Source organism: Arvicola amphibius, chromosome 8 (genome assembly GCF_903992535.2).
Source record: "Arvicola amphibius chromosome 8, mArvAmp1.2, whole genome shotgun sequence".
In the NCBI taxonomy this organism is placed as follows: Eukaryota; Metazoa; Chordata; class Mammalia; order Rodentia; family Cricetidae; genus Arvicola; species Arvicola amphibius.
This window is the reverse complement of record NC_052054.1, coordinates 77,650,235-77,667,217: the sequence shown is the minus strand read 5'-3', so window position 1 is coordinate 77,667,217 and position 16,983 is coordinate 77,650,235. Positions and strand designations below refer to the sequence as shown.

Here is a 16,983-nt window from a genome sequence, read left to right as displayed (position 1 = left end):
GGAAGAAAAGTTAAAGTAGCTGCTTTCTGACTCAGGCAGAAAAACAACCCCAAATGACCTTGCAGGTGTAATTTTAAGAGAAGAAAAAGGGGAGGTCTGTGTTAGAATGCGCTAGCACTTGGTGGTATATTTTGATTGGGCATGTTAATTTGATGAACGAAAGGGGACTTTTGAGTGCTGGACTTCAGTACTTTGATAGCTGGACCTTGGTAATCAGTCTCAAGAGGAGGCAGTGGCCAAATAAGGGACTAGACATTTGTAGCTAGCTTTAGAATGTAATCTAATGGTTTTTATTAGCAAGGCAGGGGGAATGGGGAGAAGGGCAAGGCCTGCCAGAGGCAATGCCGGAGCGGGCTAGACTCCCTTCAGTGCGCACATATCTCAGATAAGGAGAGCCCACAATAGACCACTGTGGATTCTGAAGAGTTTCTGTACCTTGAGAAGCCTCTCCAAAGACACAGCACTCCAAATCAGACCAAATCAAACCAAATTAGAAAAAGCCCAGGTTTATTGGGTAAAATGTTCCTAGATGATTTTCCAGCCCCCGCCCCCATGTCTGTTTTCTGGGGGGGCAGTTTAAATACACTGTGGGAGTGATCTTGAGCATCTCTCGGGGAGTGCTCACTATTTGGCAGACTTTCTGAGATATAGTAGGGTTTGGAGAGAGATGGGGGAGGAGGCTTGGGGTGGACCTTCCACCAGAACAGATATCACCTGTCTTAGAGTTTCTATTGCTGTGGAGAGATGCTGTGACCATGGCAACTCTTGTCTTGTTTTGTTTTTGTTTTTTTGAGAGACACTCTGTAGACCAGGCTGGCCTCGAACTCACAGAGATTTGCCTGCCTCTGCCTCTGGAGTGCCGGGATTAAAGGCACGTGCCACCACTGCCCTGCTGGACCATGGCAACTCTTCTGAAGGAAGCATTTAATTGAAGTGGCAGCTTATGGTCTCAAAAGTTTAGTCCATTAACATCGGGATGGGGAGCATGGCAGCTGGGAGTATGGTAGCATGCAGACAGATATGGTGCTGGAGAATTGTGGTAGTTTGAATGTAATTGGCCCCCATAATCTCACAGGGAGTGACACTATCAGAAGGTGACTGCTGGAGTGGGTGGATGTGGCCTTGTTGGAGGAAGTGTGTCACTGTGGGGATGGACTTTGAGGTTTCCTATTCTCATGGTACCACCCTGTGTCTCAGGTGACTTCCCTTGCCTTCCAAATGTAAGACTCATCCTGTACAATAAAGGAACTTCTGGAGGCATCACAATCCCTGACTTAAAAACTCCACTACAGAGCTACAGTACTGAAAACAGCCTGGTACTGGCATAAGAACAGACAGGAGGACCAATGGAACTGAATAGAAGACCCGGATATCAATCCACGCATCTTCGAACACCTGATCTTTGATAAAGAAGCAAAAAATATCAAGTGGAAAAAAGAAAGCATATTTAACAAGTGGTGCTGGCATAACTGGATATCAACATGTAGAAGAATGAAAATAAACCCATATCTATCCCCATGCACAAAACTCAAGTCCAAATGGATCAAAGACCTCAACATAAAGCCAGCCACACTGAACCTTATAGAAGAGAAAGTGGGAATTACACTTGAACACATTGGCACAGGAGACCACTTCCTAAATAGAACCTCAGCAGCACAGACACTGAGAGAAACAATTAATAAATGGGACCTCCTGAAACTGAAAAGCTTCTGTAAAGCAAACAACATGGTCAATAAGACAAAACAACAGCTTACAGAATGGGAAAAGATATTCACTAACCCCACATCAGACAGAGGTCTGATCTCCAAAATATACAAAGAACTCAAGAAATTGGACAACAAAAGATCACATAATCCAATAAAAAAATGGAGTACAGATCTAAACAGAGAACTCTCAACAGAGGAATCTAAAATGGCTGAAAGACACTTAAGGAAATGTTAAACATCCTTAGTCATCAGAGAAATGCAAATCAAAACAACTCTGAGATTCCATCTTACACCTGTAAGAATGGCCAAGATCAAAGACACTGGTGACAATTTATGCTGGAGCGGTTGTGGGGAAAAGGGAGCACTTCTGCATTGCTGGTGGGAATGCAAGCTGGTACAACCCCTTTGGATGTCAATGTGGCGATTTCTCAGAAAATTAGGAAACAACATTCCTCAAGACCAAGTAATACCACTTTTGGGTATATATCCAAAGGTTGCTCAATTGTGCCACAAGGACATGTGCTCAACTATGTTCATAGCAGCTTTGTTTGTCATAGCCAGACCCTCGAAACAACCTAAATGCCCCTTGATCGAAGAATGGATAAGGAAAATGTGGTCCATTTACACAATGGAGTACTACACAGCAGATAAAAATAACGACAGCTTGAATTTTGCAGGAAAATAGATGGAGCTAGAAAACATTATTTTGAGTGAGGTAATCCAGACCCAGAAAGACAATTATCACATGTACTCACTCATAGGTGGTTTTTGAACATAAAGCAAAGAAAGCCAGCCTACAAACCACAATCCCAGAGAACTTAGACAACAATGTGGACACTAAGATTAAGATCTAATCTACATGGGAAGTAGAAAGCAGAAAAAGGCAAGATCTCCTGAGTAAATTGGGAGCATGGAGACCTTGGGGGAGGGTTGAAGAACGGAGGGGAGAGGCAGGGAGGGGAGCAGAGAAAATTGTAGAGCTCAATAAATATCAATAAAAATATATAGAAAAAGATGTAGGACTCTTGGCTGTTCCTTCAGTACCACATCTGCCTGCCTGCCGCCATGCTCCCCGCTATGATGATAATGGACTGAACCGCTAAAACTGTAAGCGAGCCCCCCTCATTAAATGTTTTCCTTATATGTCCACTCTCTCCATATCTCTTCAATAGAGTACTTGAAGTTCTAGCTGGAGCAACAAGACAATAAAAGGAGATCCAAGGGATACAAATTGAAAAGGAAGAGGTCAAACTTTTGCTATTTGCTGATGATATGATAGTATATAAGCGTGACCCCAAAAATTCTACCAGGGACGCCATCAGTAATATGACAGGATACAAGATTAACTAAGACAAAAAGTAGCCTTCCTATATACATATAATAAACAGGCTGAGAAAAAAAGCAGAGCAACATCATCCTTCACAATAGCCACAAACAACATAAAATATCTTGGGGTAACTCTAACCAAACAAGTGAAAGACCTATATGACAAGAACTTTTAGTCTTTGAAGAACGAAATTGAAGAGGACATCAGAATATGGAAAGACCTCCGGTGCTCATGGATAGTAAAAATGGCAATCTTACCAAAAACAACCTACAAATTTAATGCAATGCCCATCAAAATTCCAGCACATTTCTTTGCTGACCCCAAAAAAGAACAGCACTAAATTTCATATGGAGAAACCAAAAGACCAGGAGAGCCAAAAGAACCTTGTACAGTAAAGGAACATCTGGAAGCATCACCATCCTCGACTTCAAACTCTACTACAGAGCTACAGTAATGCACAAAAACAGACAGATGTACCAATGGAACTGAATTGAAGACGCGGATACTAACCCACACACCTATGAACTACTGATCTGTGACAAAGAAGCTAAAAATATAAAATGGAAAAAGAAAGCATCTTCAACAAATGGTGCTGGTATAACTAGATGTCGATATATACAGGAATGCAAATAGATCCACCATGCACAAAACTCAAGTCCAAATGGATCAAAGACTTCAACATAAAGCCAACCACACTGACCCTCATAGAAGAAAAAGTGGGAAGTACACTTGAATGTATTGGCACAGGAGATCACTTCCTAAATAAAACTCCAGCAGTACAGACACTGAGAGAAACACTAAATGGACCTCCTGAAACTGAGCAGTTTCTGTAAAGCAAAGGACATGCTCACAAGACAAAAGAGCAGCCTATAGAATGGGAAAAGATCTTCACCAACCCCACATCAGACAGAAGACTTATCTCCAAAATATACAAAGAACTCAAGAAACTAGACATCAGACTACCAAATAATCTAATTAAAAAATGGGTTGCAGTTCTAAACAGAATTCTCAACAGAAGAATCTCAAATGGCCAAAGGACACTAAAGGAAATGCTCAACGTCCTTAGTCATGAGGGAAATGCAAATCAAAACAACTCTGAGATTCCATCTCACACCTGTAAGAACGGCCAAGATCAAAAACACTGATGACGGCTTATGCTGGAGAGAATGGGGAGGAAGGGGAGTGCTCCTCCATTGCTGGTGGGAATGCAAACTTGTACGGCCACTGTGGAAATCAGTATGGCTATTTATCAGAAAACTGGGAATCAGTTCACCTCAGGACCCAGTAATGCCACTTTTGGGCATATCCCCAAAGAAGGCACACTCACGTCACAAGGACATTTGCTCAACTATGTTCATAGCAACATTACTTGTAATAGCCAGAACCTGGAAACAACCTAGATGCCCCTCGACCAAAGAGTAGATAAAGAAAATGTGGTACATTTATATAATGGAGCACTACTCAGTGCTAAAAAAACAATGATATCTTTATATTTGCAAGCAAATGGACAAAACTAGAAAAAAAACCTTTCTGAGTGAGGTAACCCAGACCCAGAAAGACATTCATAAGTGGATACCAGTCATAAAGCAAAGGACAACCATCTTACAATGCCCAACCACAGAAAAGCTAGGACCCTCTTCCAGAACAACTAACCACTGGGTCAAGTTCCTGGAGTACAATCAAAATGAGGCAGAGCTATCATATGAACAAAGGGGCCAAGACCATGATGGGAAACCCACAGAATCAGCTGACTCAAGCTGGTAGGAGATCACTGACTCCAGATGACAATGGGGGAACCTGTATAGGACTGAAATAGGCCTTCTGAATACAGGTGACAATTGTGTGACTTGGGCAGTATACGGAGCCATTGGGAGTAGGACCAGAATCTAACTCTGGTACATGAACTGACTTTGTGGAGCCCATTCCCTCTGGAGAGATACCTTGCTCAACCTAGGCACGGGTGGGTGGGGCCTTGGTCCTGCCTCAACGAGGTAATGGGAAAGACTTAGTTGACTTCCCAGGGAAGGTCTTACCCTCTCTGAGAAGCAGATGGGGGGGGTGGCGTAGGGGAAAGTGGGGGAAGCAGGAGAAGATGAGGGAGGGGGAACTGGGATTAGTAAGTAAAAAATAAATAAGCAAATAAAAATTTAAAAAATATTTTCCTTATAAGAGTTGCTGTGGCCGTGGTGTCTCTTCACAGCAACAAAAACCCTAAGACAGGAATTCTACATCTTGGGCTGGAGAGATGGCTTAGTGGTTAAGAGCATCACCTGCTCTTCCAAAGGTCCCGAGTTCAATTCCCAGCAACCACATGGTGGCTCACAACCACCTGTAATGAGGTTTGGTGCCCTCTTCTAGCCTACAGGCATACACGCAGACAGAATATTGTATACATACTAAATAAATAAATATTTAAAAAAGAAGCCTCCACCTTCTAAAAAAAAAAAAAAGAATTCTACATCTTGATCCAAAGGCAACAGGAAGTGAACTGAGACACTGGGTGTGACTTGAGCATATATGAGACCTCAAAACAAGCCTCCATGGTGACACACTTCCTCCAACAAGGCCACACCCATTCCAACAAAGCCACACCACCTAGTAGTGCTGCTTCCTTTGGGTGCCATTTTCCTTCAAATACCACACTACCAAAGACCACTTGGTGAACATATGAGTTTTATTGGGGTTACTACAGGAAGGAAAATGACTCAGAGAGCTTCATCAACAAAACCCACAGCTCACAAACCTGGGAATCTGGAGCCCACTGCACAGCCTGCCAGCAGCTCAACAGGTTGGAGAGTGGCCTTTCCAAGTGACTCAGCTGGTTTCTGAGTCTGGTCTAAGAGTCTTCTTTGAGGCTTGTCTGTCTGAGAAGGATTTTGCCCCACCCCCACAACAGTTTCCAGGACACTCCTGCGTCTCTCTTCTTCCTTTCCTGGAATATCCTGAAATGCCCCTTGTCCTCTACCTCCTTCAGAGTCTCCCAGTGCATTCTCTGTGCCTCCCTCCAATGTCCTCCCCAGCCACAGTTCCTCTTGCTGGTGATGCTCCAGTCGCCAAGTCCCAATCCCCCTCCAATGATCACTTGTCTCTGTCATCCGAAGTCCCTTTGGGAGTCAAAGATGGATTCTCTTAGCCTCTTTATCCAATCCCCAAAATCTGCTACAGACTGTTCCTCTAACCTTTTGGCAAAAATCTCCACAGTCACCCATGTTCCCAAAATATTCCAATTTCAGAACCCACCTGAACAGCTAAGGAAAGACAGTTCTGCCTCTCCAGTTGTATTCTCCCCAACACAGCCAGACCCTGCTTTAGAGAACAGCTGTTCCCCAATTAGCCTTATATCACCAATCTAAATTGTCCTGGCTCCTCTCCAGAGCTCTCCAACAGACTCCAGATAAGTACTTCTGCCAGCCAACAGCCTAAGTTTTCCTGCCTTCTGTGTATTCCTAAGGATGGGATCTCTCTCCATTTCCCTGGTCTTGGGACTCCTCTTCCCAGCTACCTAATGGTGAATCCAACAGTTTCAAACGTACATATAAGATCTTTTTTACCTAATTTTTTAAACTTCACCTCTGTCCTTAGTCTGTCTGTGCCAACAGATTTCAAATCAATACTGACAGCTCCAGTGCTGGCCCCATTGGTCTCCTTGAAATCTGTACGCTGGTCTAGCCTCGCAGACTGCACGTCCCTAGCCTCAGGTGACCCTCCAGAACTTGGATGTTGACTGACACAGCCTGCACTTCCAGACTTTGATCAACAATCCAACTTCCTTGGGTGTCCTAAAAACTGTGCCCCAATGTCAACAGGAAGCAGCCAGCTAGACGACACCCATTTACCCAATACCCAGCCACCCAATAATAAAACAAATATGGGAATGAAGGGACACTGTCCCACCTGAGCGTGTGTCTCTGGCAGGCCTTGCCCTTCCCCCTAATTCTCATTGCCTGGCTGAAAGCTGTTAGATTACAATCCTAAAGCTAGCCATCAAGGTGGGTGTGGTTTGTGTCTAATCCAGGGTCAGAGAGGGGGCCCCCACTGTGTAGGGGTCTCCTTCATGTAGTATTCCCCCAGGAAAAGCATTGTCACACAACAGAGCCCCTGCCTAGAATCCCCTAGTGAGGGACTGGGGGTGTGGCACAGTAGTAGAGCTCTTGCTTAGAATGTATGAGGCCATGAGTTCTATTCTTACCATTGGAAAAACAAAACCAGGCAGACCTTTATGGGGAATCTCGATGGAGTGGGGAGACCTCTATAAAGTGGAGGAGATTGCTCTAGAGTGGAGACGCCTTAAGTAGTAGATAACCTTTATAAATGGAGACACCCCTTTTATCTATCACCTATCTATCTATCTATCTATCTATCTATCTATCTATCTATCTATCTATCTATCTATCATCTATCTATCTATCTATCTATCTATCTATCTATCTATCTATCATCTATATGCATGTGTACAGCTGTATTACTGTACCATATTATGGTATCATATGTGTGAAGGTGCCCTCAGAAGCCAAAAGAAGTCACCAGATATCCTGGAGGCAGAAGTGGTTGTGGGGCAACTGAACCTGGGTCCTCTGCCAGAGCATGACTTCAGTGCTGGACAGTCTCCTGAGATGGCACCTGATGCCCTCCACACAGCTGTCTACCATTCTGCCCTTTTTGTGGTCGTCTGGGTCTCAGCAGTTCTGAGGCATACCGTGTGAACTTAGTGGAAGTGAACTCCATCCATGGGGATGGGAGAGCAGTCACCATGCGGCTACATGAGACTTCGCTATGCTGCAGCTTTGGGATGCCCAGAATCTTCTAAGCGACCCCTCACCATGCTCTGTAAATAATCCAATATGTTCATGGTATCCCCAGGTTGAATCTTGTGGGAGTTAATTGGGTTCATCACTGGGACCTTGTAGGTGGTAGACCATAATGGGCAGCAATCAGAACTCACAACCTCATGACATCAGGCCCCACCCTTTGCCACTCTCTCACTGGGCCAGAATAAAGAAGCAACCTTCTGCTGGGTGGTGGTGGCACATGACTTTAATCCTAGCACTTGGGGGACAGAGGCAGGCATTTTCTCTGGGTTCTAGATAGTGGTCTCCAGAGTGAGTTCCAGGATACAGAGAAACCCTGTCTTGAAAATCCTCCCCTCAAAATGTAACCTCTGTGGCTAACATCTCTGAATTGTGGTCCCTAGTTCCTCCATGTTTTCTGTAGTGCATACTATGTTGAACTAAATCACATGGTGAAAAACCACCCACCAGGCAACCAAAACTTAAAAAGTCAGCTTTGGGGGATTTCTCTAAAGGCACTTCTCTGAATACTCTCCCCCCAATACATCTCATGGTGGCACAGACTCTCCTATTTTCGCTTTAAAATAGTACTTCTATTATTATTGCTGTTGTTGTTGGTGGCGTTATTGTTGTTGCTTTGTTCTAGGCAGTAGAAGCAAAGACCCAGGCCTCTAAATTATCAGTCCTGGGCTATGCTATTATCAGTGGTTCTGGTCGTGAGGTAAAACCAGAGCAACAGCTTGGACGGGAAGTAATTCTCTCTCCTTGGAGATCTTAAACGGGATGCGCTTTGCCTGAATACTGACCAAACACTTACTAATAAAGATAATTGCAGAAAGGCAGATCTCTGTGCTTACCTAGGGGAGAGGAACGGAGACCTGGCAGTGGGAAACTGTATTCACAAAACAGTTCTTAACTGTGGAAATTAATCCCCAGACATGTAAGAGACATGTAAGAGCTACAGCAAAGGACAGCCACTTTATTCACAAAGCTTTCTGGTTTAACCTTTATCAGATCCCTTGTTTCTGATAAGTCACATAAAAACAAAAACAAAAACAAAAAAGGCTGAGCAATTGCTATATAGTGTTGTGGTTTGTAGCATTTTGCTTTGTTTAGAGACAGGATTTCTCTAGGTAGTCTTGGCTGTCTTGGAACTCCCTCTGTAAACTATGCTGGCCTGGAACTCAGACAGATTAAAGGTGTTGGTCACCACTGTCTGGCTAGTCCTTCACTTTCAGTGCGTCCATTTAGACTTTAAGACTTTTCTCTCATCCTCTTGTTTTTATTTTTTATAATTTATTTATTTTTTGCTTCATGGGCATTGGTGTTTTGCCTGCATGTATTTCTTGTGAGGGTGCTTGATCCCCTGAACTGTTATAACAGTTGTTTGTGGCTGTGTGGGTGCTAGGAGTTGAACCTGGGTCCTCTAGAAGAGTAGTCAGTGCTCCTAACCTCTGAGTCATCTCTCCAGCCTGTTTTGTGCTTTTTGAGACAGGGTTTTTCTGTGTATCCTTGACTGTCCTGGCACTCACTTTGTAGACCAGGCTGGCCTCTACCTCAGAAATCCACCTGCCTCTGCCTCCCCAGTGCTGGGTTAAAAGGTGAGCCCCACCACTGCCCAGTACTTTATAGTTCTCTTAAGAACAGTAATTTTAAACTCTATACATAACGTTAGCCATCAACATAACATTTGCCACCGCTGTGATTTTTTGCACTCTGGAACTGGGTGTGGTTTCTTTCTCTTTTTTCCCTTTTTCTTTTTGTTCTCGAGACAGGGTTTCTCTATAGCTTTGGGGCCTGTCCTGCAACTAGCTCTTGTAGACCAGGCTGGCCTCAAACTCACAGAAATCCGCCTGCCTCTGCCTCCTGACTGTTGGGATTAAAGGTGTGCACCACCACCACCTGGCTATGGGTGTGGTTTCTTAGTCACTAAACTCCAGGCAGGGGGTGTGGCAGTGGGAGCGCAGCCTTAGTCCCTGCACCTAGGCAGAGAGTGGTGATTTCTCAAGGCCAATTGAACAGAATAAGTGCCAGGGTAGTCAGGGCACAGAGGGAAACCCTGTTTGGAAAACAAAACAAAAAACAAAAAGACACATTACTAAGCACACTGGAAACAAGGGAAAACGAAACAAAACCCAGACAAGCTGGGTGTCAAAGAAATAAAAACAAAACACGTGCTTCACACCAGGCATTGTGAAAAACACCTTTAATCCTTGGAGGCAGAGGCAGGCGAATCTCTGAATTTGAGGCCAGACTGACCTCCAAGGAGAGTTCCAGGTAAGACAGGGCTACATAGTGAGTCCCTGACCCCAGTGAAGTTTAAATATTTTTAAAAACTTATTTTTTAACATTTTCTGCTTTTAATGAATCATCGTCTTGGAAAGGGTTTCTTCATGCAATTGTTGGCTCAAGCAGAGATCCACTCGCCTCTGTTCCCGGATATTGGGATTAAAGGCGCGTGTAGCTCCGCCCTCAGCTCTTATTTAAGAAATTTACTTTTAGACGCCCTCACGACATAAGAACCCAGGCTACCTCACTGTGTAGCTCAGTTGGGTCTTGACCTTATGCTTCTTCACTCAACATTCCCAGGACAGCAACGACAGGCCACCAGGCAGGACTGTAGCTTTCTTTGCTCATGTGACTACTTTCCGGGTTCTTACATGGTTCGAAGGACTCCAGACTTTCCGTTTTTTGACCCGCATCCTCCAGAACAACCCAAGTCAAAACGAGTTCTGCAGAACTTGCTCCGGAAAAGATTATTTTTTTCCCGGAGTTAGAGAGGGTTTGAGAAGATGATCTTGTTTAAATTTCCAAGCTCTGCATAGCCGTGGACACAGTCTTGGAGAGAATCTGCAATCCGGAGGAGAGATTCGATGTCAGGTGAGCTAAGGGTGGGAGCCTGGGTCGGGGTGTGGATGACTGTGGCTTCTTAAACTGGAGGTGTCCAATTAGGGGTTCCCAGGCAGAGCCCATCAGGGCCCCGGATTCCTGTTTCTTCACGTGTTCCACAACCTCTGGTACCGTATTGTGTCCTTTTACTTCCTTTGCCTTCTGAGGCTAGAACCCTTGGCGTTGCATGCGCTAAGCCAGGGTTCAACTGCGGATGCATGCCCCAGCTGTCTGTTCAGACATCTTAATTAATTATAAGTGTGTGTCAGTGTGGGGGTGATTTCGAGTGTCCCTAGAGACCAGAAGCAGGCAAGGGATCCCCTGTGAGCCAGAGGTACTGGGCGCTGGGACTCATTTGCCACAGTAAAATGTTTTCTAATCTGGTACCCTTAGAGTTCAAGGCAGTTGTGAACCGGCTGATATGGGCGCTGGGAACAGAACTGGGTCCTCTGTAAGAAGAGCAAAGGCTCTTAACCACAGGGCCATCTATACATCCCTATTAAAAATAAAGAAAACCCGGGGCTGGAGAGATGGCTCAGCAGTTAAGAGCACTGGCTGCTCTTCCAGAGGTCCTGAGTTCAATTCCCAGCAACCACATGGTGGTTTACAACCATCTGTAATGAGACCTGGTGCTCTCTTCTGGTGTGCAGCCATATATACAGGCAGAACCCTGCATACATAATAAGTAAATCTTTAAAAAAAATAAAGAAAAACCCACATTTATTTAAAAAAATGTATGTATGTAGTATGTATGTATGTATGTATGTACTTTTTTCACGTACTGCAACTTTATTAGCAGCTCAGCTTGGCCACAGGGTAAGCGCACAGTGCCCGCTCTCCCCAGGTGAGAGAGAGAGGTGAGCATCTTTAATCCCAGCACTCGGGAGGAAGAGGCAGAGACAGGTGGAACTCTGTGATTTCCAGGACAACCTGGTCTACAGAGTGAGTTCCAGGATAGGTTTGAAAAGTTACACAGAGAAGCCCTGTCTCAAACCCTCTACCCACAAAAGTATTTATTTTCTTACCTCTTGCAGTAGAGTTTTTTTAAAAACAATTGTAACATTTATTGGTACGTATTAATTGTATGAAGTAATGAGTTTTTTATTTTTTTACACATTGGATCATATTTACTCCCCCACTTTTGTCTCCAAAATACCTTCCATCTCTTTCCTATGGTGCTCCCCTTTCTTTCTTCCTTCCCATCTCCACCCCTTGCCCTGCCATGGTTTCTCTGTGTAGTCCTGACACCCCTGGAACTCACTCTGTAGACCAGGCTAGACTCCAATTCATAGAGATTATTCTGCTTCTGTTTCCTGAGTACTGGGATTAAAGGCTAGTGCTCCCACCGCCCAGTCTCTTTTCTTTCTTATTTTATTATCTTCCTTCCTTCCTTCCTTCCTTCCTTCCTTCTCTCCCTCCCTCCTTTTCTTCTCTCTCTCCTTCTTTCGGCCTTTCTCTTTCTCTATGTCTGTCTTTCTTGTCTTCCTGTCTTCCTTTTTGTTTTGAGACAGGGTTGTAGTTAACAGTGGCTGTTCTGGAACTCGCTGTGTAGATCAGGCTGGGCTCAGACTCAGAGATCCGTCTAATTCTGCTTTCTGAGGGCTGCGATTAAAGTTGGCCACTGTGTCCCACATAGTCATCATTATTTTCATTTAGATCTCAGAGGAATGGTGTTCTGTGAGCCTGGCTTATTTAGCTAAGTGAATGGTCTCCGGGTCTACTGTGTTTTCTGCACATGACACAGTTCCCTCTCCCTTGTCCCCAAATAAAACATCCCAGTTTTATTCAGTGTAATCAAGCGGAAATCCTAGCCTGATTTTCTTCATCCACTGGCTCACTGAGAGACATCTAAGCTGATCCCATCTCTTGGATACTGTGAGTAAGACCACAGTCAGCAGGATGTCCAGGTAACCCACTGGATTCCGACATAGATCGCTTTGGCTATGCTGAGGAATAGTTCAGCTGGATCATACAGTAATTCTAATTCTCGTGTTCTGAGGAACTTCCCTGCTGATTTCTACAGTCATCATGCTAATTTGCATTTCCTCTGATTGTGCAGAGTGACCCCTTTCCGGTCCTCACCAGCATTTTGGCATGCTCTCTTTTGATTATTAGCTGGTCCTGGTGACACACACCTTTAATCCTAGTGCTTGGGAGGCAGAGGCAGGAGGATCTCTGAGTTCCAGGTCAAAGAGCACTATAGTGGGTCTGTCTCAAAAAACAAAACAAAAAGACAGTCTCAGTGTGTAACTTTGCTGACCTGGAACTCACTTTGTATACCAGGCTGGCCTTGAACTCACAGATATCTGCTCACCTCTGCCTCCTGAGTGCTGGAATTAAAGGTGTGTGCTATCAGTGCCTGGACAGGGTGGGTTTTCTAATCTCAGGTGATTTGGATTTGGATTTAGAGTGCGTCTTGATCTCTAATGTTCTAGTTAAGAAAAATCTATCACAGGTGTGCCCAACTGCATGCGATTCAGTTAATTCCAGATGTAGTCAGGTTGAACACGAAGATCACCAGTCACATTCTTGAATAGAGTGTTTGCCTGCTTCTTTGTCTGTGCACTGCATATGTGAAGTGCCAAGGAGATCAGAAGGAGCCATCAGATCCTCTGCAACTGGAAGTGAATGCTTGTGAGCCGCCATGTTGGTGCTGGGAAGAAAATTAGGGACCTCTGCAAGATCAGCAAGTAGCTCCGCTGAAGAGTGTTTGCCACTCTCTAGCCCCAATTTTCAGACCGTGTTAATATGCATATCTGTGCACAGTGTGGGTGTGAGTCGCAGGTGCCCATGGAGGCTGGATAAAGGCCGGCAGTATGAGTCACCAATCAGGGCTGGGACCTGAACCCTGGTCCTCTACACGGGCAAGTCGGTATTGTTACCCTGTGACCCACCTCTCCATCCTATTGTTGTTGTTTTATTTATATTTTCCTAATAGCTAGAGATGTTGAATCCTTTTCCATTTGATTATCAATCATATACTGGTATGCCTGCCCCAGCCTCCCAAGTGCTGTGGTTACTGGCATGTAGTGCCATGCTCTGCCCACATTGGGATATTTAAAAATAAAAGAGGCAGGATAGCTTGTGAGTAAATGTGCAGCCACCAAGCTTGGTGACCTGAGGCCAGTCCTTGGAATTCACATGGTAGAAGAAGAGAACCAACTCCTCCATATTGTCTTCTGACTGCTACATGTGTGCTGTGGTATGTGTATGCACACAGAGAATAAAGAAATGAATGTAATTTAAGAAGTTTTAAAATGTGCCTGGTGGTGGTGGTGCTTGCCTTTAATCCCAGCACTTGGGAGACTGAGGCAAGCAGATCTCTGTGAGTTCAAGGCCAGCCTATTTCTCTGTATAGCCCTGGCTATCAGAGAAATCGAATCTTGAAAAATGAAACCACAAACCAACAAGCAAAAACTAACCAAAGTAAATGTTTTAAAATGGAAGTTTTCTTGTCTCTTCCCTCAGCAGGACAGCCCAGCAAGATCACCAGTACTGCACCACGTTCAGTCTGGAGCAAATCAGGGTCTTGCAAGAGGCCTTTCACGGCAACATGTTCCCAGCAGAGCAGGAAACCCAGGAACTGGCTTCAAGGCTCCAGCTTAAAGACACAGTGGTGAAGGTTTGTGTGGATTGTGGCTCACAGTAGCCAACTAGGAAAGGCTTTGTGTGACCGTTGTTGCTGTCATTTAAAGCTTTAATATTGTTTTATTTAGAACGAGGAGGAAGGCGAGAAAATGGCGTCCACAGATTACAGTACCTACAGCCAAGGTGCAGCCCAGCAGAGCTCCAGTGCTTATGCCGCTCAGCCAACTCAAGGATATGCACAGACCACCCAGGGGAATGGGCAACAAAGTTACGGAACCTATGGACAGCCTAATGATGTCAGCTATACCGAGGCTCAGAGCACTGCCACCTACGGGCAGACTGCATATGCGACTTCTTATGGACAGCCTCCCACTGGTGATACGACTCCAACTGCCCCCCAGGCATACAACCAGCCTGTACAAGGATATGGCACTGGTGCTTATGACATCACCCCTGCTCCAGTCACCACAACCCAGGCCTTTTATGCAGCTCAGTCTGCATATGGCACCCAGCCTGCCTACCCAGCCTATGGCCAGCAGCTAGCAGCCACTGCACCTACAAGACCACAGGATGGTAACAAGCCCGTTGAGACTATTCAACCTCAATCTAGCACAGGGGGTTATAACCAGCCCAGCCTAGGATATGGACAAAGTAACTACAGTTATCCCCAGGTACCTTGGAGCTACCCCATGCAGCCAGTGACTGCACCTCCATCCTATCCTCCTGCCAGCTACTTCTCTTCACAGCCAACTAGTTATGATCAGAGCAGTTACTCTCAGCAGAACATCTATGGGCAACCGAGCAGCTATGGACAGCAGAGTAGCTATGGTCAACAAAGCAGCTATGGGCAGCAGCCTCTCACTAGTTACCCCCCTCAGACTGGATCCTACAGCCAGGCTCCAAGTCAATATAGCCATCAGAGCAGCAGCTACGGGCAGCAGGGTACATTCCGGCAGGACCACCCCAGTAGCATGGGTGTTTATGGGCAGGAGTCTGGAGGATTTTCCAGACCAGGAGAGAACCAGAGCATGAGTGGCCCTGATAACCGGGGCAGGAGAAGAGGAGGATTTGATCGTGGAGGCATGCGCAGAGGTGGGCGGGGAGGAGGACGCGGTGGAATGGGCGCTGGAGAGCGAGGTGGCTTCAATAAGCCTGGTGGACCAATGGATGAAGGACCAGATCTTGATCTAGGCCTTCCTATAGATCCTGATGAAGATTCTGACAACAGTGCAATTTATGTGCAAGGTTTAAAGGACAATGTGACTCTGGATGATCTGGCAGACTTCTTTAAGCAGTGTGGGGTTGTCAAGATGAACAAGAGAACTGGGCAACCCATGATCCACATCTACTTGGATAAGGAGACAGGAAAGCCTAAAGGTGATGCCACAGTGTCCTATGAAGATCCGCCAACTGCCAAGGCTGCTGTGGAATGGTTTGATGGAAAAGATTTTCAAGGAAGCAAACTTAAAGTTTCTCTTGCCCGAAAGAAGCCTCCAATGAACAGCATGCAGGGTGGCATGCCACCTCGTGAGGGCAGAGGGATACCACCACTTTGTGGAGGTCCTGGAGGCCCCATGGATCGCATGGGAGGCTGTGGAGGAGACAGAAGAGGCTTCCCCCCACGAGGACCCAGGGGCTCCCGAGGGAACCCCTCTAGAGGAGGAAATGTCCAGCACCGAGCCGGAGATTGGCAGTGTCCCAGTCCGGGCTGTGGAAACCAGAACTTCGCCTGGAGAACAGAATGCAACAAGTGTAAGGCCCCCAAGCCTGAGGGCTTCCTCCCGCTACCCTTCCCACCTCTGGGTGGTGATCGTGGCCCAGGCGGCCCTGGTGGTATGCGGGCAGGAAGAGGTGGACTTTTGGACCGTGGTGGTCCTGGAGGAATGTTCAGAGGTGGTAGAGACGGAGACAGAAGTGGCTTCCGAGGTGGCCGTGGCATGGACCGAGGTGGTCCTGGGGGTCCTCCTGGACCGTTGATGGAACAGATGGGAGGAAGAAGAAGCAGACGTGGAGGACCCGGAAAAATGGATAAAGGCGAGCACCGTCAGGAACATAGAGACCGGCCCTACTAGAGACCCGCAGAGCTGCATTGACGACCAGATTTATTTTTTAAACCAAAAAATTGGGGAAGGGGAAGGGAAATAGGAGGAGGTGAAAATTTGTAATAATAATAATAAATTCCATATTTATAATGTTGGCCACAACACTATGGTTATTCCTTGTCTGTACTTTAGTATTTTAACCATTTGTGAAGAAACATTAAAACAAGTTAAATGGTAGTGTGATGAGTTTTTTTTCTCCTTTTAAAGATGGTTGTTTTAAGACTTAACAATGGGAAGCCCTTGTGAGCATGCTCAGTATCATTGTGGAGAACCAAGAGGGCCTCTAATTGTGACAATATTCATGGCTGTAATTTTTTTAAATAAAATTCCAAATGTTTATAAGGTGTAAAAATATTATTTTATTTATGTTTGTGCCTGCGTTTCTGTGTGTGCACCATGTGTATGCCTGGTGCCTGAGGAGTCCAGCAGGGGGCGTCCTGTCCCATGGAGAAAGAGTTATAAGTGCTGGGTGCTGGGAGTGGAACCTGGTCCTCTGCAAGAGCAGCCCGTGCTCTGAAAGCTGAGCATCTCTCCAGCTCCACCCTCTCTGCCCAGTTTTTGTTTTTGTTTTTTGAGACAGGGTT

General features: G+C 45.5%; 1 protein-coding gene across 5 annotated transcripts; it reads left to right on the top strand.

Annotated features, from left to right (window-relative positions):
* The first annotated feature begins 14,446 nt into the window (after positions 1-14,446).
* On the top strand, positions 14,447-16,369 carry LOC119821150 (RNA-binding protein EWS-like). Of its 5 annotated transcripts, none has more exons than XM_038340035.1 (2): positions 14,447-14,855; positions 15,024-16,369. In XM_038340035.1, exons 1-2 carry the CDS (start codon positions 14,447-14,449, stop codon positions 16,367-16,369), a joined length of 1,755 nt encoding a protein of 584 aa, XP_038195963.1. The 5 variants fall into 5 exon arrangements, with proteins under 5 accessions (XP_038195963.1, XP_038195962.1, XP_038195964.1 ...); XM_038340034.1 differs by having other exon boundaries at positions 14,447-15,389; positions 15,501-16,369; XM_038340036.1 differs by having other exon boundaries at positions 14,447-15,812; positions 16,143-16,369.
* The last annotated feature ends 614 nt before the right edge of the window (positions 16,370-16,983 follow it).

Bases quoted from the DNA above. Each gene is read 5' to 3' on its own strand.
- LOC119821150 (XM_042055539.1), top strand. From the start codon at position 14,447: ATGGCGTCCACAGATTACAGTACCTACAGCCAAGGTGCAGCCCAGCAG.